Source organism: Xenopus laevis, chromosome 5S (genome assembly GCF_017654675.1).
Source record: "Xenopus laevis strain J_2021 chromosome 5S, Xenopus_laevis_v10.1, whole genome shotgun sequence".
Taxonomy (NCBI): domain Eukaryota; kingdom Metazoa; phylum Chordata; class Amphibia; order Anura; family Pipidae; genus Xenopus; species Xenopus laevis.
The window spans coordinates 35,819,119-35,845,820 of record NC_054380.1 but is presented as its reverse complement, the minus strand read 5'-3'; the positions used below and the strand labels follow the sequence as shown (position 1 = coordinate 35,845,820).

Genomic DNA, 26,702 nt, shown 5'->3' with positions numbered 1-26,702 from the left:
TTTACGCCCCTTGTATGAAACCTGCTCAAACATCTGTAAGCAGTTGTGTTGCTGCAATACAGCTACATTATTTCTAAGTATCTGTAAATATGAGGTAAAAGACCGTAACAGCCATACATATCTCCCTTTCATAGATAGCAGTAAGATGCATTAAGACTTGTAAACAGCAAAAATCCGAATACTGAAAAAAATACATTAACACAATTACTAAAACAAAGGCAGGACGTGTATGATATAATATAGGAGCATCGACAAATGGGTGACAAAGTGACTTGCACATGTTTTATCACGCGTATTTTGCCGAATACAAATAGAATCCTGAGCTGAGAAGGGGAAAGATATGTTCTCACATCCCAATTGTGGGGTAGGAATATCAGTTGCTGGAGATCACTCTAAACATTGCAAATGCATTCTTCTCCTTAAGGTATACTTTTATAGTTTGGTGTGGCGCCCAGGTCTGGGGACTGTAGTTGTAGAGGTGGAGGCTGATGCAGCAGCATCTTCAGCTTCCTCCAGTTCTTCCTGGAGTTCCTGGCTTATGCTAGACTGCAAAGCAGCCGGTGTCAGCCATTCCTTGGGTAGGCAGCTTTGCAAAAATGGTACGCAGGAACTGAAGTAGGCTAGTCTGTTAACCCAGCGAGGAATCTCCTTCCCACAGAGGATCTATGTAAAAGAGACAAAGGAATAAACAAGGGCTTGACATTTTTTCCATGTAGTAATAATAATTTTGGTTAAACACATGCTCACGCTTATACACAGTAACCCTTCCACCAAAATCATACAAAATAGTTGTCTTGAGGAAATTTCTTTTTTGTAGCCTATTGTGCTACAGCCCAGTCTGGGTTAACCCGATCAATCTCTCATTCTATCAAAGATATAGTGAATAAAGTACCCCTCTTGTAAAATATAAGGATATTATAAGTTACCGAGGAGTTTCATGACCATATAAAAACACGAGGCCAAAGGCCGAGTGTTTTTATACAGGTCATGGAACTCCGAGGTAACTTCTAATATCCTCATATTTTGCAACTGGGGGTACTTTATTAATTATAATACACAAGTTTCAGTGAGTCATGTGACAGAAATGACATCAGAACTCACCGTTTATAACTGATGACATCAGAACTCACCGTTTATAAGGATATAATTTACAGGATATTCATGGCTTTTGTGTATTATAAGACATATATATGGCTGTTGTTTAAATAGTGAAATTGTAAAGACACATTCTGTCTCCCGAGAATCCGCTATATATATATATATATATATATATATATATATATATATATATATATATATATATATATATATATATATATATACACAAATCCTCCCATAGCCCCATATACAGTCTGATAGGGAAACAAAACATCCAAAAATGCCCTTCTGTTGTGGTACATTAAAATTGCAGATGGTGTGTTAGCAAAAGAGTAATCGCACTTCTGTTGACACATCCACCGATATTTAAATGCACCGCAATGGAAGGGCTTTTTCGGGCATTCTGTCATCCTCTGTAGAATGAGCAGCTCATTATACAGATAGCTTCTTGGTGGACTGCTGATTTGCTTTGCTCATACAAAAAGGAAATGTATGAGACTTTTCAATTTTAGATGTTCAAAAAAAAAAATTCTTACTTAAAACAATAAGCAAAAAGTATACAAAAATTCGAAAAATTTGCATTTTTTTAACTATAAAATCTGAATTTTTCGTGGAAAAAAAAACCCCTTAACTTTTGCAAGATTTATTAAACCCCGAGGATGGAAAAAGTCTTGAGTCCGAATATCCGCCATCTCATGCCTGCCAAGGTTGTACATAAGTCAATCCTATTTAGAAATTTCTGTGGTCGGTGCTGGAATTAGCCTGAAAATCCAGGCGAAAATCTGACAAAATCTTACAATTCTGGAAAAAAAACTCAGAAAAAACTATTCAGGTTTTCGCTCAATTTAATAGCGTTATTCCCTGCTTATTCAAGCTTTTTAAAAAATAAATACGATCAAATTGTGGATTCTAGTTTGGTCAGACTTTTTTCTTTTAAATAAAATATCAGAAAAATCCGGATTTTGATAAATAACCTCTTTACTGTGCTGTATTCAGCAAAAGTCCTATTTAATCCAGGCCTATTTACTGAATCATGGGTAGGCAATTACACAATACCCCTGGCCATAAATGCAAATAAGTAGATTTTTTTTTTTTTACAGGAACATACCAAAAATAGCCTTCTAGTTTTGTGCTAGGCAGGCAATTTTAAATTAGTTCTGTAATCTGTATCTGTAATCTCTATCTATTAGGGATGCACCGAATCCAGGATTTGGTTCGGGATTCTGCCTTTTTCAGCAGGATTTGGCCAAATTCTTTTGGCCGGCTGGACTGAATTTGGGGAGGGAAATCGCATGACTTTTTGTCACAAAACAAGGAAGTAAAAAATGTCTTCTCCTTCCGACCCCTAATTTGCATATGCAAATTAGGATTCGGTTCAGTATTCGGCCGAATACTGCGCAAAGGATTCGGGGGTTTGGCCGAATCCAAAATAGTGGATTTGGTGCATTCCTACTATCTATATATCATCTATCATTACATTATATTCAAATGCATTAAAGGGGATCTGTCACCCAAAAAAAATATTCAAAATCCTATTTTATCACATTAGTCAAGTAAAATGAACTTTAATTACACTACATAAATTATTTGACTCTTGTTTCCTTCAGTCTGGGAATTAATAATTATAACAAGCAGACAGGGGTCATTTTGTGGACACTGTTATTAAGACAAGCCTTGCATTATCTCAGAATCTTGTTTGTGCACCAGAATGGGGGACCTGATTTCCATCCCCATGCACTGGCTACACAATTAAATGGTAAAGAGAATGGGGGAATGTGGGGAGAGCAGTGACATCTAGGAAGTGCTGAATGGAAAGTGAAATTAATTGTCTGCCCCACCTCTTTGCCTAAAGCAATATGTGATTGACAGCTGAGTTTTTTTATGAATGCTTTAATAAAAAATAAAAATTTGGATTTCATGTTTAATTTGAAAAGGGCTTCTATTATACAGATTTTTGTCTCTGGGTGACAGGTCCACTTTAAAAGGTCTATTATATTAGTGTTTCAGGTCTTTTAAAGAAGGCTAATCCTCATTAATTTTAAAGAGACATTGGTGTAATTTGTAGTCTATATTTGTATCCTGGCTGGGCCCTGCTTGCCTGTCTCCTAGGAAGGGATATTATTGTGAGCAGAGTGAGATATTCTTGGCATGGATTGGTTTACTTACCAGGTCAGATGCACGCTACAACCATGTGGGATGCAGAGGAACTCATTACAAATCAACCAGGTTACAAGCAATATCCATTAAGGGTTGTGTTTGTACATGAAGTTATGACACCAACGTGAACAGAAAATATAATTCTCCACTTGTGTACACTTTTTTTTTAATGTACATGTAAATATGATTTTCAGGCACACTGATTTTAGAAGAAACATATTCTTAAAACCAAATCCCTAGATTCCTATACTGCAACGATAATTAATAGGTTTATATGTGCTTTCTTGTGTGCAGAGATAGCAACTGCGGTCTGTTGTGTACATGGAAGAGAGTTAATAATTAGCTCTGCGGGATGCACATATTATTGCTTCTTAACAGACACGCTAAAGAAAGAAACTATTCTGGACATTTATTTATATAAAGTGAAATAGTTCACTTTGACAGACAAATGAATTTGCTTGTTGTGGGCAGATTTACTTGTTAGGTGAGGTTGTGTTATGTTTCGAGTAGCCGAGGATGAGTAGAGTATAAAAGTGCTTTATTAGCAGTCTCTTGCAGCCAACACAATAGTAACTTTCACTTTTAAGCTCTCCAAGAAGTATGCACAGTATAAGTCTGAGCACAGTGACATCTACAGGCCATCTGCACAAACACCACATATTCCCGTCTCACTTCAAGTGGTGTAGTAAATTTAGATTGTCCTTGCTTTCAGTATTCCTGGTTTCTTAATTCTGACTAAAGATCCAGGCTGAAAGTGTACTTCTCTGGCACCACGTTTTCTGTCAGTATAAGCCTTGCATTTGGATTGGTGACATTTCACAATGTCAGCAGTAGATGATTTTGTAGGCACAGTATTTTGTTTCATTAGACAAAATAAAAGTTTTTTTGGGGGGAGACGCCCTGTTAATTATTTAACCAGAGCCCTTGCTGATCACAAGTTCTTGCTGTACGTTGCAGTGGTTAACCTTTCAGTACATAAATACCTCTTGCAGCTTCTTGCATGTGTTTCCTAGGGGAGGTGTATGTGTGGGTGGCTTGATCTGTTTTTCCTGTGGAAGTATTTAACCCTTGCTATTCCAGGCAGTCCAAAAAAAAAAAAAAAGAGTAAATGTGGTTGTTGAAAGATATAAATCCCATCCTCGTCGCCAATTGTTATGTTTTCGGTAGCCGGGGATGAGTATAGTATAAAAGTGCTTTATTAGCAGACTCTTGCAGCCATTACACAACAGTAACTTTCACTTTTAAGCTGTCAAGGAAGCATGCACAGTATAAGTCTGAGCACAGTGACATCTACAGGCCATCTGCACAAACACCACAGGTTGCTCACCCACAAGGCCCGGCTCGCCAACCAGAGCAGCACCCTTTACAGGTTCAGATCGGAGCGTGTATTTACTTACAAAAATGCAATGTACAGATGCAAATGCCCATGATTTTATTACCCACAATTCGGAGGGGGGTGGGTTGGGGGGTAGCACAAGTTGTGTTTATGCTTTGGCAGCACTTTGTGTAGGTACTTATTGTTTAGAATTGTACGCTCTATTAAGCATCACACTCTTTACCTCTTGTATTGATTATCAGTTGTATATAATTTATATGTTAAGTGTATATCGCTACAATTATTCAGCACTTTATAAAAACGTGTTAATACTAATTGCATCAGTTCTTGTAAATGGTGTTAGGCTTGGGTCAGACAAGATGGATCATGTCTTGCGTCTGGCCCCAGTCTTTGTGTGCAATCCTTTAAGTGTTAGTCAATAGGTGTGTAGGCACAACAAACAAAGGGATCCTTGGAAGCAGCACTTAAGAGTTGCAAATACCAGGACTCGTTTCCATATGCCTTGTACAGGTACGGGATGTTATCCAGAATGCTTGAGACCTGGGGTTTTCCAGATAACAGATCTTTCTGTAATTTGAATCTCCATTAAGTCTACTAGAAAATCATATAAACATTAAATAAACCCAATAAGCTGGTTTTGATTCCAATAAGAATTAATTATATCTTAGTTGGGATCAAGTACAAGGTACTGTTATATTATTACAGAGAAAAAGGAAATCATTTTTAAAAATTCGGATTATTTGGATAAAATGGAGTCTATGGGAGATGGCCTTTCCGTAGTTTGGAGCTTTCTAGGTAGCGGATCCCATACCAGTACTATGCACCTTATTCAACAAAGCAGAAGCAACTTGTTTTTTTTTTTTTTGAAAAGTTGTTTTTATTGAAAAGTTTTGTAAACAGACATACAGCACATACAATAACGCAAAAAAGACAGGAGAGAAATAATAAATCAAGGTCAAAATACAATGCGGTATCAAGGACATACAGGAGCAACTCGCCCGATAGTAGGAGGAGTTGCGAAGAGTGATCACATCCACGAGCCAGACATCCTGGCCGAGATTCAAGGTACAGAGGCTGCATTGCAATAAAAGAATAAATAACACTCCTGTAATTAAATCAGTGGAACATTAAACACAAAACATTTACCCAACTTGTTCTGGATTTTGTCGTTTCTGTACCAGGGGGGAAAGGAGAAAATAGGGGATGCTCTCAAGGGGTTGGCGGGGGGTTTCCTAGATCCCGGGGCAGCAATGATGGCATATGGTCGGATAGCCACGGGGACCAGATCGTACCAAACTTCTTGGGGCAACCTCTACGCATATAGGTGATTTGATATAAGGGCAGCGAGTCATTCACCAGTTCTATCCACTGCTTTTTTGTAGGTGGGTGCTCGGACTTCCATTTGAGAGCAATCAAGCGTTTTGCTTGGATAAACAGGAAATTTAACAAAGCCCTCTCAGCTACTGTGGGGGCCGTTTCTTCAACTTGATTCAGGAGTAAGACCAGTGGGTCCATAGGAATGATAAGAGCCAAGAGCCCGCTAACTTCCTCTGTCACCCTCCTCCAGAACATGGCGACACAGGGGCAACTCCACACCATATGGATAAAGTCTGCTGGGGAAGAGTTGCACCTGGGGCACACATCCGGGATGGAGGGGTTCATCAGATGCAGTCTATGGGGTGTTAAGTAGGTTCTATGCAGATACCGAAATTGAATCATTTTGTCTTTTGCACTTATCAGCACAGCCATGTGACTGTCTAGAACATCTTCCCACATATCAGGGGTAAGGTGAGGAGCATCAAGAGACCATTTAGAGAATAATTTCGGTAAAACTGGTTTCTGAGGTGTGTTTAGCAGTGAGTAAAACCGTGAGACTGGTTTACTAAGGGACGAATCAAAAGCCAAAACCTCCGGCCGTCTGGGTGTTGTATCAATTTTCGTGGCCCCAAATTGCGCCCTATAGGCGTGTCTAAGTTGAAGATATCGAAAAAACATGGTATTTGGTAACTGAAACTTCACTTTCAGATTGTCAAAGGGAAGCAGCTCACCCAATTCAGTGATTTGGCCCAAGTACTTAATATGATAGTTAGCCCAGAGTTGGACATCTGGAATAGTTCTCAGCTGGGGGAGATGAGGATTAAACCATAGGGGTAGGCAGCCAGAGTATTCATTCGCCTTCTTGGGAAAGTACTGTAGGGCTATCTTCCACACTTGCATCGTACTAAGCATAAGAGGGGTGGTGGCGCTAATTCCTCCTTTACCCCGATACAGTAAATTTTTTAGGGCCTCATAAGAGCCCACCAGTTGAGCTTCCAATATAGTAGCAGCATTATGTGAGTTTGGGGCACACCACCACCAGACATTGACTAACTTAGAAGCAAGGTAATAGAGGAATAAGTTGGGGGCAGCCAGCCCCCCCATGTCAGCTGGATGTTGTAACGTTGTCAGGGCTGTTCTAGGGGAGGAGGCAGCCCAATAGAAAGTGATCAGCAACGACCTGAGTTTCTGAAAAAAGCTTGTGGGTACGGCCACCGGGGCTTGACGAAACACATACGTAAATTTAGGCAATATCATCATTTTGAACAGATTAATCCGACCTAGGAGTGTCAAGGGAAGGCTACACCATGCTTTAATTTTATTTTCAAATGTTGACAACAGTGGCTGTAAATTAAGTTCTACATATTTTCCCAGGTCCTTGTGGATCCAAACGCCCAGGTATTTAAAAGAAGAGGACCATTGGAGGGGGGCCCCGTACCTATTTTTGTCAAGCATGAAGTCATCAATGGGGAATATAATGGATTTGTTCCAGTTGATCCGCAAACCAGAGTAGGTAGTATGGGTGTCTAGCAATGCAAGCGCTGTATCTAGTGTATCATAAGGGATTTCCAAAAACAGAATAGTATCGTCAGCATACATTGCCACCTTCTCAGTATGGGGCCCCACCCGTAAACCCCTAACCTCCACTGAGTGCTTCATGAGGGATGCCAGGGGCTCCATTGCGATAGCAAACAGCAAGGGTGAGAGGGGGCAGCCCTGCCTGGTACCCCGTAGAAGCGAGAATGGAGAGGAGATATTTTGATTGGTCTTAATCCTAGCTTTAGGGTTACTGTAAATGGCTCTCACCCAGTTTCTAAAGTTCGTCCCAAGTCCCATGAGTTCCATCGTGGCCCAGAGATATTGCCATTCAACGGAATCGAAGGCCTTCTCGTTGTCCAACGCAACAATGACCCTGTGACCGGCATTAGCGTGAGGTGCGACAATGTTAGTAAATAGCCTACGGACATTAATGTCTGTCGTTCTACCAGTAATGAATCCCGTTTGATCAGGTGATATTATTTTGGTGATAACCTGGTTCAATCAAATGGCAAGAATTTTAGCTAGGATTTTTGCGTCTGCATTAATCAAAGATATGGGCCTATAGGAAGCACACTTATGCGGGTATTTTCCCGGTTTCAAGACAAGGGTGATGAGAGCCTCACTCATGGTGTCAGGCAGGACACCCCCCCGCAATACACCATTGAATAGTGGGGTCAGCATCGGTACCAACTTCTTTTCATGTTTATGATATACCTCGGGGGGGAGGCCGTCTAGGCCGGGGGATTTTCCCCGATGCTAGGGAGGCAATTGCTGCACTCAGCTCTAGGTCAGTGATTGGTGCCTCAAGTATGTCTGAATCGCCCTGTGACAGACTGGGTAAGGGAATGTTACGTAGATAAGAGTGGATCTGTGGACTGGTATACGTTATGCGGGAGGAGTACAAGTCAGAGTAATATTCTTTAAACACCCTGTTAATCGCAATCGGATCAGTTACTAAAGAGTCGTTGCTGTTACAAATAGCAGGGATGCTCGTCAAGGGGGTTAATTCCCTGGACAGTAAGGCCAATAATTTACCATTTTTGTCACCAGTAGCAAATACGATGGACTTTAAGTAAAGTTGTGATTTTCTGACCTTCGTCAGCAGTTTAGTATGCAAAGCTGTTTGGGCAGTAACCCAGTCATGTTTCGTGTGCGGGTTGGGGTCCTGAGTAAAAACCTTTTCTGCAGTTAGTGCCCGAGCCTCTAGCATATCAATTTCACGCTGATTTTCCCTGTTATGGGATTTAATTTGCAGGATATACTGCCCTCGAATGTAGGCCTTCAGCGAGTCCCACAGAATTTGGGGATTAACGGAGTTACTGTTGAGCTCAAGAAAGGAGTCGATCTCCCCATCTACTGCCTCGGCTACACCCTCCTGCTGGAGCCAGTACCTATTGAGTTTCCATAGTCTATCACTAGGAAGCGGGGATGTTTCAATCTGAAGTAATACCGGGGAGTGGTCTGAGATTCCACCCGAAGTATGTCAACCTGGGTTGTCTGTACCAGAATCTCAGGGGACCCAAAGGCCAAATCAATACGTGACATAGTGTTGTGCGAGGCAGAAAAGCACGTAAACCTCTTTTCCCCTGGGTGTTTCTCTCTCCACAAGTCAATGTAGTGAAAGGTTGACGCCCATCGAGGCAGAGAGGGGGAGGGCCTAACTCCAGGTTTCAGTCTATCTAGAGGCTCAGACATAACAGAGTTGAAGTCCCCCATCAAAATGGTGGGTGCAAATGGCAATAGTAAAAGTTTTTCCATTAGGGTTGACAGCAGCGACTCATTGAAAGGGGGAGGAATATACACATTGATTATATTATACATTTTCCCATTCAAGTAACAGTTTAACAAGATAAATCGACCCTCGCGATCCGTCACAATTTGAGACATCGTAAATGCACAGGACCTAGTTACCAGAATCGAAACCCCCCTGGCATAGGAGGAGTAGGTGGAGTGATAGCAGGCCCCCAACCAGGATTTTCTCAGAGTACAGACCTTTTTGCCTTCAAGGTGGGTTTCCTGAAGAAGAATCAAATGTGGTTTAACCCTCCTAATCACCTTAAATATGAGACCCCACTTTATAGGGCTGCCCAGTCCCCGAACGTTCCAAGATAACAGTCTTACCTCCGCCATGGTCTAAAAGAGTGAGAAAGTCTCAGAGAAGGAGAGGGCATACTCACGAGGAAGTAGAGGCTGAGCAGAATGTAAATCCAATGGCAGAGAATGAGACTGCCCGAGAGTAGATAGGTAAATCCGAGTAGGACCAGAACAACGACATCCAGAAAAAGGTTCAGCAGTGGCAAAACAAAAAACATCCCCTCCCCACCCGTTCCACCCCAACTTGAGCGGGTTTTGTTCCCAAAACTATAAAGCATAACCGCAGGGGGAGGAACCAAAGGGTGTAAAACGTAGTTCTCCGGTTCCAGGGCTTTGGACGATGTAGGTCTTCGTTGCTTCTGACGCCGATGTCACTCCGAGACGTAAGGCAGGAGAATTCCCCTCATAATGGTGGTAGCATATCAAAACTGGAGAGCCAAATATTAGGCTTCAAGATGCACAGGACTTGGTGGTCGTTGATCTCTCGGTTGTCGGGCAGGTGAGCGTGGAGAGAAACTTGCTTCAATCCAGCGCCGCGCTTCTTCAGGAGTAGTGAAGAAAAAGGCTCTGTCATCTTTTACCACTCGTAGACGGGCAGGGAAGGACATGGAGTATGGTACTCGTAGCTTCCGTAGACTATCTTTCACCTGATTGAATTTCAGCCTCTGATTACGGACCTCCATAGAAAAATCGGGATATATTGAAATTCTATGGTTCTCGTATTGTATGGAACCAAGGATCCTGGCTTCCCTCAATATCGCATCGCGATCCTTGTAGTTAAGGATGCGGGCAATGATTGGCCGTGGTGGGTGCCCCGGGGGAGGCTCTTTCGTTGGGACTCTGTGAGCCCGTTCAATTATGAAGCATTGTGAAAAGGGTTTTTTGCCAAAGGTATGAGCGAGCCAGGATTCAACAAAAAGTTCCACTTGCTTGCCTTCCGCACGCTCAGGAATACCCACAATGCGGATATTATTCCGCCGCAGCCTGTTTTCTAAATCATCCATTTTGGCTTGTAGGATAGAAATTTGCCGAGCATGAGCCTCCAGAGTAGCACTGTATGGCCCAGTCCTATCTTCTAGGTCTGATATGCGCCTCTCAGTCTCTTGAGTGCGCTCTCTGAGCTTTTGCACATCCAGTTTCACTATATTAAAGTCTGTTTTCAGCTCATCAAGCTTGTTCAGTACAGAGACATGATTAGAGCCAAGTTGTTGCATAATTTCCCCCAGAGTGGGCTCTGTGGGGGGCCCCACCTGGGTGCACGCCGCATCCCCCAAGGATACTGTAGTGGCAGGCATGGAATGGCAATCTGATGGTGGGGGGTCTTGCTCAGATGTTCTGGCGAATTTACTGAGGGAACGCGCTGCATTTAAGCTCACCCTCTTAGCTGCGCAGCATCTCGTTCCATCTCCGCCGTCTCCCACACAGTATCAGGCCCCGCGGCGCCATTTTGAGGAGGCGCATGGTGCGGCTCTGCAGATTTGGATCGTGCCGGAGTTTTTGCAGGGTTGTTTCTGCCCATGACTGACGGTACCGGACAGGCAGCAGGTATGTCACAAAGGCAGTAAGCGGCAATAGAGGCAGATGGGGAGGGTTTACAGGGTAAAAGCAGGGATTTCTCTCGGAGCGCTCACACTTCAGCGTCCTACTCCATGCGTCGCTGGCCACGCCCCCCAAGCAACTTCAGTTTAGTGTTCCATTGTGAATAGTATTTCAATGAGCATAAATTTGCGTTGAAGTATTACACTTTGTAATTATGTTTTCATTTTTAAATTAGCTTTCTGGACTATATTTGGCTACAAGTCATAATCTACCCTAAAGTAATCAAATTAAAATAAATAAACAGGGGCACGTCTAGAAAATTCAGCTAGAAGGGCTGCACTGACTATATCTTGTTACAATGCAACCAGCCAGGCCATAGCCTAGTCACTTGCATTTCTAAATGCCCTTGATTTTTCCACATCTTTCCCAAAGGGCTAATATATTTCAGATATAATAAAGAAGCCTTCTTACCTCTGATAAAGCTGATGAGAAGTGGTTGCAATTTTTGTGCATGAGATGATATGCATTTCCTTTATAGTCTTTTCCTAGTTCCTCTATTATTTTTTCAATATCGTTTTCTGTGAAATCCGTGCTCCCCAGGGCAATCGCTTCTCTAAGAAATAATGAGCAGAAAGATTAATGGAACAGATAAAAATTTTTTAGATGCTATGCCAGAAACAAGTCTAAATGAGACCTATGCATCTCATTGCTTTTATACAGACTATTATTATCATTGTGTCGGTTCTGTAGCTGTAGAAACGGGAGTGATTTGGACGAGTTTTGTACAGCAAGTTTTTCTTTCAACACAGAACCTACGCTGAGCTATTACATTGTCATGATCTCCTAATGTCACTGGCCAGACCTACCCCCAGCTGCTGCACCCTGTGTTACATTATTATTGAGGCGAGCGTCGCATTACCTCCTACATGCATGCCATTACATTTTAGTAAGGCTTTTATATTTAGCTGAACAAGACAGATAATAATAGGTCTTGCAACTCCTTATCATATAGTGATAATTAATCACATTCACAGCTTGTAACAAAAAAGTTCTTTGGTGCCACCCACTCACTGCTGCAGTTCCTAAGGCCAATGTAATTGTACTGTAGGCGTTACTGCAGGTTACACAATATTTAAAGGTATATTCATTTTTTTTTTTTAAATAGTGGGTACAGACGTTGCCTAGTTATGTGTTCTAGAGGCTGCTATGGCCATATAATCTACATTCATATATGCATATAATAATCTTTCTCCATTCACACAGAACCATAGACCTCCCATCTCCTGACATTCTGCCAGGCCCCAACTAAAGAGCATGGGTGCTCCACTTAAAAAGAAAAACTGCATTATACATTATATATAGACAAGTATTTAAAAAAAAAGGAATGTACTCCTGGACTTCATAATGCAGTGAAAAATGTATTGTCTGTGTTTTGCTCCCAACAGGACATTACATTTTTCACTGCATTATGAAGCTCAGGAGTGCGTTCATTTTTGCAATACTTGTCTATACCTTTTGGGACAACACCCTGAATCATGAATGGATTTTATTGGAGTGCAGCACACATGTGGGCTTAAGTTATATATATAGTATATACCTATCCTTTAAAGGTTAGTGGATGATAATGGAAAACATAAATGGAGGACAGGGTAGAGTCTGGCGCGGAACCAATTTCTAAGACCCAGAGCTGACCACACAAACCACGACCCGAACTGCAACCCTCTTAATTACCCGCTACCCGACCCAGACCTGCAACTGCCTTATCCGCAACCCGACCCGCAATCCACCTATCACCATCAAACAGGAAGCGATGCTGTTGCAAACCAGAAGTGACATCATCAAAAGTGGGCAGGGACAGAAACAAGTTTTGTAAAACTTTAAAAGGAGTAAAATATAGACAATATTACATAAGATAAGACATTTAGATGAGACCCGCAACCTGACCAACATCTTTACCCGCACCTGAAAGTCCTTCCCTTATTCCACAGGGTGCCTGCATTTTTTGCGGGTGCCCGACCCGCTGCAGGTCTCTAGGACAGGGCACAAGACAGGGAAGGAACAGCTGAACAGAAAGGGAGAAAGATCACAACAAATGAATCTGGGAAAGAAGGAGAGTGGGGTAGAATAAGATCAGAAGTCACTTCAGAAATGCAGACATTTAACAAGTGGGGAAGTTCCATCTATAGAGTAAAATATATACAAATACTTACTTAAATTTAAAGGTGTCTCCTAGTTCGCTGGAATCTCCAGGAGAGATTTCAAACACGCCAGAGAATGGATAGGGGTGTCCGCCATAAGCAAACTCTTTAAGGAAAACACAAATGTCAGTTGCAGCCCTGCTGTTATGTAAAATAAAGAATGCACTATATTGTATATTTGCTCGGAGAGCTCCCAACTCATCAACACACCTGAAGTGGAGAGATGCACTAGGTGACTTGTCGGTGATAAATGGAAGAAAGCAATAAACAACCTTTACCAGTTTCTAATATGCTCCAGTGTAGTCTTATCCAATATAGATTCTTGTATCAATTATACCTAACCCCACTGGAACTACATAAGAGAGACAAGAGAGAAACAGTTCCCACAGATGCAGACTTTTTAGCAGTCCAACATCACTAATCTGACCAGGGCATAGAGGAGGGGCAGACAATATTTGATTGACAGCTGAGATTTTTAAATGAGATTACAGCAGCTATGAAAGCTTTAATAAAAAATCAAATGTTTAATTTGAAAAGGACTTTTGTTATACAGATTTTTGTGTCTGGGTGACAGGCCCACTTTAAGGAAGGAAGGCAGCATATGTTGCGCATGCTGGTTATAGTGCATTTCTCTCTGAAAGTCGGAGTAAAATGGGTCATTCCAGACATTGTTCAGAAGAACAGGATTGGAGAGGGGAAAACAATGTGCAGTATTCCCCAATGCATTTGCCTGTATGGAAATAAAATCTATTTATAAGGATTTTGAGCTTTATTCACTTTTTTAAACACACTGCTATTATTCTAAGCACAACTGCATTTAAATACACATACAATTACAGCTTTCTAACACTCAAGACACTGTATGTTTCATTAATTCTTTCATGTCATTAAGGAGTTAGGCAGGCTCCTCAGGTTTCAGCCTTTAAAATGTAATATTATATTACACATAAAGCACTTATGGATACCATGAAAATAAGCAAACTCTCCAATGTTTAAGTTTTGGGCCCAGGAACACAAGCCCCGTGCCTTAAAAAACACACAAGCAGAACTACAACAAAAACTTTGTATGAATAAAATCTCAATTTATTAAAAAAAGTTGTAACAAACAAGGGAAAGTTGTGCTCACCAATAAATTTGGTGAGCAAAACTTTCCCTTGTTTGTTATAGTTTATATACAAGCAGTGGGCAGCTCCATGTTGTAGCTCCCACCCAGCTATAGTCAGGTGATCCCAGTGTGGCCAATAACAGGGCGACCATGTTTGGGAGTTTTTACCTTGAAAGCAAGTAACCTGAAGGTAAAACTTATAATGAAGCACTAGAATTCTTAAAGGGATACTTTCATGGCAAAAAAATTTTTTCAAAAAATGTATTGGTTAATAGTGCTGTTCCAGCAGAATTCTGCACGGATATCCATTTTTCAAAAGAGCAAACTGTTTTTTTTATATTTAATTTTGAAATCTGACACGTGACTTGTGGTCTGATAAACTTCAGTCACTCTTTACTGCTGAACTGCAAGTTGGAGCAGGGTCGGACTGGGGGGCTCGAGGCCCACCGGGGCTACTGCCCCAGGGCCCCCTGCCAGGCTGGCGTGTTCGGCGCGTCTCTGCACTGGCCTGTCTGCGCAGTGCCGGATTTATACACATGCGACCGGCGGGGCCCACAAGAGAAAGGGGCCCACCAGGTTTTTTCCCGGTGTCTCGCCGGCCCAGTCCGACACTGAGTTGGAGTGATATCACCCCCCCCCCCAGCAGCCTAACAACAGAACAATGGGAAGGTAACCAGATAACAGCTCCCTGTTAGACACAAGAACAGCACTCAATAGTAAAAATACATGTTCCACTGCGACTGCAATTAGATTGGAGAAACAATAGCTGCCTGAAAGCAGTTCCATCCTAAAGTCCTGGCTCTTTCTGAAAGCACATGACCAAGCAAAATGACCCGAGTTGGCTGCCTACACACCAATATTACAACTAAGGGTCTGGCCACACAGGCAGATTCGGGTAGATTAGTCAGCAGGCGATTCGGGGAGATTTAGTCGTCCGGCGACTTCGGAAATCAAAGCGCCGGTCTGCATTGACGCAGGCAATTTTCATTGAAGCAGACAGAAGCCACCTGGAAGCAGTTTGGGGAGATTAGATGCCCCAAAGAAGAGGCGATTAGCCGCCGAGCGACTAAATCTCCCAGAATCTCCAGGTATGCCCTTACCCTAAAAGAAGTAGGCACTAAAGCCTGATAATAAAAAAAAAAAACATTAAACTACAGTTAAGGGAAAAGAGAGACATGTGGATATGGGGAGATTAAGTCGCCCGGCGACAAATCACCTCTTCTTCGGGCGACTAATCTCCCCGAACTGCAGACCCTTTAGGGCAGAAAGACACGTGGAGATTCGGGAGATTTAGTCGCCCATTGACAAATCACCTCTTCTTCGGGCGACTAATCTCCCCAAACTGCCTTCCCACCGACTAGAACCGGAATCGCAGGCAGGATGGCACTCGAAGCGCTTCGTTTTCCGAAGTCACCCCGAAAGTTGCCTCGTGAGGAAACTTCGGAAAACGAAGCGCTTTGAGTGCCATCCCGCCAGCGATTTCGATTTTAGCCGGTGGGAAGGCAGTTCAGGGAGATTAGTAGTTTTTTTGTTTTTTTTTTGCTTGATTATGGCTGTAAAGTGTTTACTGCACAGTGGGTTTGCATTTTGGCAGTTTGGAGTAATTTGTCAAAATGTGTACTTTACAAAAATATACCGTTCTCTGGGATAAATTATTGTCAGGGGCTTTTACTACACATAGAACACAGACAACTCCTGGCCATAGTAAATGATGTTGCACGCAAACATGCACATGCACAGTATGATTTGTGCTACTATTCTGCTGTTACTTATTCAGTAAATTCTACCTACCTCTTCCATATACCTGAATTCCGGAGTGGAAAACTCCTATCCCAATGGATGATGTGTATTCATTAATCCAGTACTACAAGAAGAAAAAAAAAAAAACATACATTGAGAAATGTTTTATAAACCATTATTTATTTAGCACAGACACTTTATATATGGTGCTTTACAAAGATTTATGGTCCATTTTTGTGCTTGAGGAAAAACTAGCATCCATGATGGTATAGAAGTGAATCAGTGCACATGTGCTACCATGCTACTTGCAATTAAACATAGGGGTTATATTATTTTCAGATCACCTCATTCTCTCTTTTTTATATCTTTAGGTAGTGTTTAGGCCGTCTTTAGTAAAGTGGCTTGTAAACCAAGACATGAATGGAATGCATAAGCTCTAACCTTGGCCAAATTTGGTGTATCCTCTATAGATAATGTTACAAGCAGTCAGCAAAGCATTAGAGCTCTGTTAGCTCCATTATGGCCTCTTTGTGATGTGGGCAATTCCAAGGATAAAACATGCCTACATTTGTCAGAATCAATAAATTTTCTCCTGTGCACAAAACATCCATAAGTTATGAAGTGTGGAAAGGGTATTGTGTGGTCTCTAACACTACAATGATTAGCAAACAACAATTCTGCACATAGCTTAACCCCCGTGGGCAAGGGAAAGTAACCTAGCCACTTCTATATGTGTAACTACACATGCTGCATGCGCAACACACAAATATGTTCCAGGGAACTGGATGACATTTCTATCAGGTACATAAAGAATACAACTATGCCTTGTTATTTCTATACATAAAGCAATCACAACTCAACAATAATATGTATATTAAATATTTACACTCCCAGCACAAAGTATTAGTATGCCCTACTTTATGGGAATAGAGTGGAACTGCATAAAATCTCTAATCTCCATAAGAATTAAAGATCAAAGAACAACAATATATTCCAAAAGACCACCCCTACAAGACAGGTAATATAAAACACAGCATATTGTCAGTTTCCTAGCTGCCCCCAGTCATGTGACTTGTGCTCAATCACTCTTTACTGCTATACTGCAAGTTGGAGTTATATCACCCCCTTACTTTCCCTCCCAGCAGCCTAATAACAGAACAATGGGAAGGTAACCAGATAGTAGCTCCATGACACAAGATAAGCGCTGCCTGATAGATCTAAGAACAGCACTCAATAGTAAAATCCAGGTCCCACTGCAACACATTCAGTTACATTGAGTAAGAGAAACAACAGCCTGCCAGAAAGTAGTTCCATCCTAAAGTGCTGGCTCTTTCTGAAAGCAAATAACCGGAGATGGCTGCCTAAACACCAATATTACATATTAAAAAAATACACTTGCTGGTTTAGGAATGTAATTTTATATGGTATTTACAGTGTAAACAATGTAATTTAGAAATAAAAACTACACCATAAAAATCATGACAGAATCCCTTTAACGATCTATGTTAATTGACAAGGTTGACAAATATTCACCATAGACGTGAGCTGAATAACTGGCTTGGCGGTACCTGTACTTACAAAAAGAATCAAAGTTTAAAGTTTTAAAGTAATGAAAATATAATGTACTGTTGCCCTGCAACACTACTATTAGTTTATAGTCTATAGCCCCCATGGCTACAGAGCATCTTGTTTTAATAAACTGTAGTTGTGTTACTAAAGCAACCATACCAATTTTACCAATCTGGACAGACTAACAATGATACTTCATGAGGTGCTTGAGTGTGTCAAACAGGAGCACAGCAATACAGCTATGGAAGAGCGTATAACCAGTGTGTTCACTCACATGCATGTGTGTGACATAGGATCAAAGGACACACTGCCCAATCTATGTCACATGAATGCACAAAATGAGGGCTGATGCACTCATTATGCTTGTGTCCCTACATACCCGTAACTGGAGCTCCCTCACAGTCCGGGGGCTACAGGGCTTGATTTTGTAAAAAAAATACAACTGTCTTCCCCATCCAGGGTGTGGGCTCTGTTAGCCCTTATCTCGTGTGGAGGTAAAAGTTTTTGGGCAGAAACACATGTGGAGATTCGGGGAGATTTAGTTGCTCATTGTCAAATCGCCTCTTATTCTGGCAACTAATCTCCACAAACTGCCTTCCCGGCGGCTACAATCTAAATCACGAGGAAACTTCGGGTGACTTCGGAAAATGAAGCGCTCCAAGTGCCTCTTCTTCGGGCAACTAATCACCCGCAATGCCTTCCTGCCAGCTAGAATCTCAATCGCCGGCAGAAAGGTATTGCGGGGAGATTAGTCGCTCGAAGAAGAGGCGATTTGAGGCTGAGCAACTAATCTCCCCAAATCTCCACATGTGTCTCTGCCCAAGGGGATAGATGCCCTTTAATCAATCTCTTCCTGCTGTACTACCAATTAGTATAGTGATAAAACATGAGGCAGGAATTGAATAGCTGGATCTTCCTTTACATCACATTTGGAGTAGCAAATACACACAACTGCTTGAAACCTTAAATATAAATATATATATATATATATATATATATATATATATATATATATATATATATATATATATATATATATATATATATAGAGAAGTAGATAGGTGCACTCAGATAGCCATAGTGATGCCTAGGTGCTGGAACAAAAATTCATATCTATAAAGCTTACAAACTCAAGCCGTCATCAGAAAGGGCCCTTCCTGATGACGGCTTGAGTTTGTAAGCCGAAACGTTGAAATAAATCTACCAGCTTTTTTTCACTTATCAAGACCTATGTGTGCGGAAGTTTTTTTGCTATATAATATGCATATAACGATGCAGTTACAAAGATAAAAAATAATAACAATATATAATAATAATAATAATAATAATAATGCCCATATCATTGCTGATGAGGGGAATACAAAAGCAAGCATACACCTGTTTTCCTCCAGCGCATGTAGAATAACTCCCAATACTCCACAGATATCCAATACACTAGACACTTAAAGGTACTTACATACATTTGTTTGAGATGAGCACTACCACATGTAATAATGCCTGCTCAAATGCTTGGGACGTGCTACATTCTCCCAAATATAAGCTCTGAGACCCAATACAAACTGATGGAATGGAACCTAGAACTCCATTAGTGAAAGACAGCAATATACTGCACCACCACAAAATGCTTTGTTATGGACCTCTTATCCAGATAGCTCTGAAATACAACCATATAACTGAACAGATCAAAACCCACAGCAGCAGAACAATGAACAGCAGAAATCAACATATTTTGGACTGCAAGGCCACAAAGGCCCATGGCATTAGACTTTTGAATGCATCATAGCCAATTAGCACACAGTACAGTGGAAGCTTGAGGAGTCTTTTTTAAACATATTTCTCTTCTATATAGCTACCCAAGGGCCACCCCAACAGTTGCCACCCTAGGCTACCTGCACAGAAACACAGCTCTACTATTTCTTTCTTTTTTTCTTTGTAATAAGAAATTATCCCTGGATCCTTCTTGATAATTCCATTTTTATAATTTACATGTTTAAAGGAGACATTTAGGATAAATTTTAAAAAAACTAATTTTGGAGGCAATGATGAGAAATAACGAGAGTTGCTTTTACATGGTGCTAAAAATGTATATTTTCTTTAAAAATAGCCCCTTTATTTGAGCTCCCTTAGTTGTTCTCTGGACCCAGTCTGTGTTTCAAATGAAGGGTGGGCGTGTCCTAACGGTCCCTGCCAGAAGCACAGTAGGAGGGGGACAGCCAATCACAGCCCTGGAGTCACACAAGCACAGACATGCTTCAGTTCCCTATCAGGTTCTGCTAGCTGCTTATTAGTTCCTGTCCTACAGTTCAGTGAGCTGAGAGCCGCCGGCAACACTGCACAACCTGGGAATTCAGGGAGCAGGAAGTGGAAGAGAAGGGAAGGATTATTAGGCGTTTTGCAGAAATATTCAATAAATCAGCCTGAAACACTACTTTTTAAGCACAATGCTTCTATATCTAAATGAGTATAATGCACTGGTACATTATATTTAAAGTCGATTTAAGGCCTGGTAGAAAAATGCCTGTGTCCATAACCCCCAAATCCCAAGCAATCCAGATAAGAGACCCCCATAACTGCACAATTGTGGATAGATATTGCGGTTGATGTAATATATGGCAGAGCAGCAGGAGGAAGCAGTAGGACAGCTCCTTCCTCTTACTACTAAGTACCACTATAACAATGGTGTGGGTGTTTCCTTGCAGTCAGATGAGCCACAGATTGATAAGAACAACACAGAAAAGGCCACTTGCAATAATAAATCCTTTTGAAAGGGATGAGCTAAAATCCCCCCTCCAGTAAAGAGATAGGAGAGTGGCCAGAGACAGGAAGTACATCACTCACCATATCATACACATTGAGGATGACGGGTTGGTTGGCCATTCTCCCCTCCTGATAAACAATATCCTTCAACAAGCTGAGCGCCTTCCGGCCTACTAGTTTAGTTACTAGTTTGCTGATGTCAGCAGAGGGGTAAGAAAGCCGGTCGGGTTACAGGACATGGCCCGGACAAGAATGCCCAAGGGGCTTATGGGTATCAGCAAGACTCCGGGATCCCCTGGCTGCCAGTCCTGGAGGGGTTGTTGTTGTTGTCACAGAAAAGCGGAGAACAGAAGGCACGGGCTACAAAGCGCAGCATCCTCTCTTTGTCCCGCACGCCTGTTCCTTTACAACATAGCGGAAACAGCTTGGGAGAAACCACTCTTCCCCCCGACTGCGGGACGAAAAGCGATCCGCACCTCCCGCGAAACCAAGAACGACTCCTAATGCCACAAGGCAGCGCCGTACGGCGGCCGCCAAGGCACAAAGTAGTTCAGTATGCGAAGTGGGGGTGGGTGAGGTCAGGAACGTCGCAAAACGGGGTGGGGTGAAGTACTAAGAGGTTTCTGCATAACGAGGAGTGTGGTTGGACCCCGCTGACAGGTGTTACACTGAAATATAGAGCAGGGAAATGATGACACTTGCAGTTGGCAGTAGAAACTATTTAATGTCTCCTTTTTATACTAAGGACCAGCATGAAGCTCATGAAATCCACGTGTCTCTTTTTTTCTGTGAATTCTAGGTTCCCACCAAGTAGTGGCGCTATAGGAGCTCAGTGATGGCTTCCATTTTATAGCTGGGCAATCTGCGCTTTATTTAATTAACAGTAAGGCCCTCTCCGCTCTCTATAGTTTAAATAAGACATTTTGTGTAAAAAATAAAAATGAACCAGTGTGTTATACTCATTTAGATATAGAAAAGAAGTAGTGTTTCAGGCTGATTTATTGAATATTTCTGCAAATACTCTAATAATCCCTCCCTTCTCTTCCACTTCCTGCTCCCTGAATTCCCAGGCTCTCGGCTCACTGCACTGTAGGACAAGAACCAATCAGGAACTACAAAGATTATGCTGCTGCCAAGTTGACATCCAGAAAATGCGCGCGGGGGGGCCACAGTAGTTGGGCCTAGGAGGGTAAATCTGGCCCTGTAGGGAACTGAAGCCTGTCTGTGCTTGTGTGACTGCAGGGCTGTGATTGGCTGTCCCCCTCCTACTGTGCTTCTGGCAGGGACCGTAAGGACGCGGGCAGGGTTATGCCTTGAAAGGTTGTTGTTGCACTTCTAATTATATCCCGATGAAGGGAGGTTGTACCCCCCCGAAACGTTGATGTTGCTGATGATATGAATCAATAAAAAAGGGGCACTTTCCCCACTGCAGAAATTTGTATGTGTGCAGATCTGTGAACAAAAAATTGCTGTTGCTAAGGGACCGTGCCGGGTCAACGGAGGACCAGCACCACTACTGCAGAGTGAGCAGATTCCCGGTGTGCAGTGTACTTATTACATTACCGTTAGGACATGCCTACCCCTCATTTGAAACAGACAGGGACCAGAGAACATCTATAGAGAGCTCCAATAAAGGGGCTATTTTTTTTTGCTGTTTTTCTTGATTTGCCAATTTAATATATTGAAATATATTGACATCTAGTGGCCATTGTTGGTCATTACTTTCATAGTGCCGCGCTGAAATAGACACCAGAAACCATGAAGATTAATAAAAAATTTATCATTTTAAAAAAAAATTATATATGATGTGCCTTCCTGGCTGCTTCCTCTTAAAAAGCATCTTTACTACCATTCTGTGAACCGTCCATAAATTCTTATAAATAACGGTGATAGAAACAGTTTTTGGGGAGCAAGATGGCACAAACTAATCTCTCCCATGCCCTCTGTACTTTCTTGTGTCCCCGTGATTCTGTTGTCTGACCAATGAGTCTCCGCAGGGCACAATTAAAAAGAAAATGCAGTTTTATAAATCAAAAACAACTGGAGCAGCAGCAGTGATTGAAACCATGGCTGAAGAATTCAAGGATCAAAAAGATATGGCTGCACAGAAACTGTACTGACTCAATAGGCCACACATACAAAGCAATGCTCTGTGTACTTAATAAGATATATATGTATTGCACATCTAAGTGGAAATAAATGCCATATAAACCTTACTCTTATGAACCTTACTTACTGGGTACACTTCCCCTTTAAGAGCAGGGAACAGAGGTGACTTCACCCTCCTGCTGTGACAGTTGGATCAGTCCGTTGGTTGCCAGTGTGGTGAGTGGTAAGTGTATATTCCCTCTGGGAAGATATTCTTTGTCAAATAATGCTCATTTTAATAGAAATAGAGGGGAAATAGTTGGGTAACACCCCAGACTAACAGATATTGATCCTCTCACTGATTTTAGTGAAAATTTTGAGAATTTTCCCCTAAAATGGGCCTTGAAGATGCCTTTAATCTTAGTGCTGGTTGGGAGACACAGACTTGGTTTGGCTGTTATACAGGGCTGACAGCAAATGTACACATTTTCTACACTAACTCCATAGGAAGGTAGCATTTTGGGAACCCCTGTGCCCCTTGATAAAATACTTATTTTTATGCCCAGTATTGACAAGCTCCTTAGAGTTCTGCCCCTTGGGTATCTGCCCTGCTCTTATGAACCAGCCTTAACATGTAACTAAATGTAATGGAATAAATAGCAATGCTTCTTCCTTTTACACAATAACATGTATTTATAAGTTTCATGGTTTAAGAGCAGAGATTAGAGGAGAATTTACCCATGGGGATTTGACAGTTGGTTTGGTCCGTTGGTTGGTTGCAGTGATGAGTGATATTGACAAGCTCCTTAGAGTTCTGCCCCTCATCCCCTTGGGTATCTGCCCTGCTCTTATGAACCAGCCTTAACATGTAACTAAATGTAATGGAATAAATAGCAATGCTTCTTCCTTTTACACAATAACATGTATTTATAAATTTCATGGTTTAAGAGCAGAGATTAGAGGAGACTTTGCCCCTGGGGATTTGACAGTTGGTTTGGTCCGTTGGTTGGTTGCAGTGATGAGTGATATTGACAAGCTCCTTAGAGTTCTGCCCCTCAGCCCCTTGGGTATCTGCTTTGCTCTTATGAACCAGCCTTAACATGTAACTAAATGTAATGGAATAAATAGCAATGCTTCTTCCTTTTACACAATAACATGTATTCATAAGTTTCATGGTTTAAGAGCAGAGATTAGAGGAGACTTTTCCCATGGGGATTTGACAGTTGGTTTGGTCCGTTGGTTGGTTGCAGTGATGAGTGATATTGACAAGCTCCTTAAGAGTTCTGCCCCTCAGCCCCTTGGGTATCTGCCCTGCTCTTATGAACCAGCCTTAACATGTAACTTAATGTAATGGAATAAATAGCAATGCTTCTTCCTTTTACACTAACATTTATTTATAAGATTCATGGTTTAAAAGCAGAGATTAGAGGAGACTTTACCCCTGGGGAGTTGGTTTGGTCCGTTGGTTGGTTGCAGTGATGAGTGGTGAATGTGAGAGATTTTTGGAAAATAACCCTTATTTTAGGAAAATAACCCTTATTTTAGGAAAATAACCCTTATTTTAGGAAAATAACCCTTATTTTAGGAAAATAACCCTTATTTTAGGAAAATAACCCTTATTTTAGGAAAATAAGGGGGGGGGGGAAATAGTTGGGTGATGCTCCCTAGACTAGCGGATGTTGTTCCTCTTACTGATTTTAGAGAATGTTCCCCTAAAACAGGCTTTGGAGATGCCTTTAATCTTAGAGCTGATTGGGAGACACAGACCCAGGATTTGGCAGTTATGGCTGACAGGAAATATAAACGTTTTCCCACTTGGAGCCCAGATAACACTATAAATAATGTATTTGTATTCCCAGTATTAACAGGCTACTTAAAGTTTTGCCCCTTTGTCCGGGAATCTAACATGTTCTGATGTACCAACCTTAACATTAATTTAATGGAATATATAGCAATGTTTTATCCTTTCATGTCTCATGTCCATTCCCTCCAATGTCCCAGCTGTGGGGGGCAACAGGGAACATGGTAGGGGGCAGTATTGATTACAATAATATTTAATTGCTATTCCTTAAACGTTTCCTATAGCAGGGGATAGGCAAAGATGAACACTGGGAAATCTGCACCTGGCCAGTGATCTTATGTACTTTGTATTCATTCTCACTATATCAATGCTCATTTCTGATTGGCTGCTGTGAGGTACTCTATTGTATAAACTATAAGTGCCAGTACCCACTGGGAGTTACACAAAGCTCACATTTACATCTCTGCTTTCCTCTGTATTTTATAGGAAATATTAAGGGTTAAATGCATCATCCTTGAAGCTAATTTGTCAATTTATTCTCTTCCCTTTACAGATTGCTACAGTGGACGGATTGCTATTTTTTTAGCGAATTACCAGCAATATTGCAGTTTTTTTCCTGGCATCTCCTTAGTTCAGATTTTAACATTCTTTTCTGAACACAAATAAGGAGAGCCAGTATTTAAAGAGGGAGACCCTCTGGGGTACCCCGGCCTTGTGCCGGCCCCTCTATTTTCGCCAAACGCCAAGAACACCTCAGGCGCTTGGGTTTTTTTTTTTTGCTTTTTTTTTTAAACATCATCTAACATCATCTGACATCAGGTATTCTTGCAAATTCAATTGATAATGTTTATGATTTCTTTTACAGCAAACCTGCTCTAAATTAAGGGGGAGGGGCAATTTGCAATGTCCTTTTCCCAGGCCTATGCTCGTCTTCTTCAAAAAGTAAAGCGCACCTACCCAAGGTAGCTTTTTGCATGTCAGACTGGCCATCTAGGGGGCAGAAAAAATTTAAAAAAAATTTTAAAAAATTTAAAAATGTATGCATTTCTTGATATTTTGTATGGTCACTCCCAGACTTGGAGTGATAGCTGTTTGGTTGCTAGGGCTTAACTACCCTAACAGCCACACAGCAGTTTGGAAATAACTTTGGGAGATGAATAGTAGATGGGCTGAAAAGAAATAATGACACCAGTAACAAGAATGCAACATGAAAATGATAGCACCGCTTTTTACCGAAATCTTTCCTTAAGCAAGTGTCCATTTAGGGGGACAAATACTATTGTTAGATACAAACTAGTGGCTTAATCCCCAATTCTTTGGGTTGTATGGCTCCATTACAAAGAGAATATTTAAAAATGGTTCTTTTTTACTTACTGAAATCTGTCATTGTTTCATGTGTCATTTTACTTATTTATTATAGTAAAGTTTCTGAAATATTAATTGCACAGAAGCATTTTATCTCATTGTACTTGATGCACATTATTTAACATAATCCTTGGTCCTTAAGACAACCTTTATTATTAGACATTTTATGATTTTATGTCTCTGCATTTGACTCGCCGCCACTCGCAATAAGTGTGCAATAACTGGTTCTAATATTTTCTATTTCCCAAAATAGTCTTTCCCTTTACTAACCTGTAGAATTCTGCATGTAAAACACATGAGGGGATCCATCATTATCTCAGGAAACTGCCTTCTGCTTCTTTACTTCCAGCATTTAGGCCGGATTGCCCACAAATCCACGGTTTAGATAGGAGACAATTGCCCCCGAGTTCCACAGCCCTTAAGTAATGTAAAACAATAGTTTTTTAATTAGAGGATTCCAATTATAGTCCATTCTTTCTTTATATGTAAACATAGCTTTAACAAGTGTAACAGCCACTTTTCCAATATTAAACCCACTTATCGAATATTATGCAAGTAGAAAAACTACTTTCTGTCTGTTTTATTAACTCCATTTGCTACGTCTTATGTTATAATGCAGGGGCACTAATCAGAACAGAGCTGGTTATGGGAAGCAGGCACATTGGGTACATGCAGGGAGAAGAGGATTCTATGGGAAGATTGAAATGACCCCTTCATTAATATGACTGAGATGCATGATTGGATCTGTTGTCTTGTCACAAGCCAGCCCTGATCATGATATTATAAGCAATACAATGCCAACTACCTCTTATTGACATAATTTCCCCCTCTATAACATGTGTACGGTATCACTCTTGACGGTAGGAGTTCGATATTGCTCATTATAATTTTAGCTCCAGCTATGCTTCAAAATGTGTGTGTGTGTGTGTGTGTGTCAGGGGCTTAAGAGACCCCAGAGCAACATTTGAGCTTGCTTTCCACAGTGCAACAGTTACGCTG

At 41.4% G+C, this 26,702-nt stretch overlaps 1 protein-coding gene and 1 long non-coding RNA gene across 2 annotated transcripts in view; both read right to left on the bottom strand.

The window, feature by feature from the left end:
* desi2.S (desumoylating isopeptidase 2 S homeolog) lies at positions 1-21,103 on the bottom strand. Its single transcript, XM_018265182.2, has 5 exons — positions 20,531-21,103; positions 16,175-16,247; positions 13,291-13,384; positions 11,552-11,693; positions 1-663 (listed from the first exon to the last, which is right to left on the bottom strand). Exons 1-5 carry the CDS (start codon positions 20,567-20,569, stop codon positions 433-435), a joined length of 579 nt encoding a protein of 192 aa, XP_018120671.1. The 5' UTR covers positions 20,570-21,103; the 3' UTR covers positions 1-432.
* Positions 21,104-25,634: 4,531 nt separating this feature from the next.
* LOC121394187 overlaps positions 25,635-26,702 on the bottom strand; it is a 47,183-nt gene continuing 46,115 nt past the window's right edge. Inside the window, exon 11 of the long non-coding RNA XR_005961541.1 lies at positions 25,635-26,120. This is a non-coding gene — a long non-coding RNA (uncharacterized LOC121394187). The remainder of the gene's footprint in view (positions 26,121-26,702) is intronic.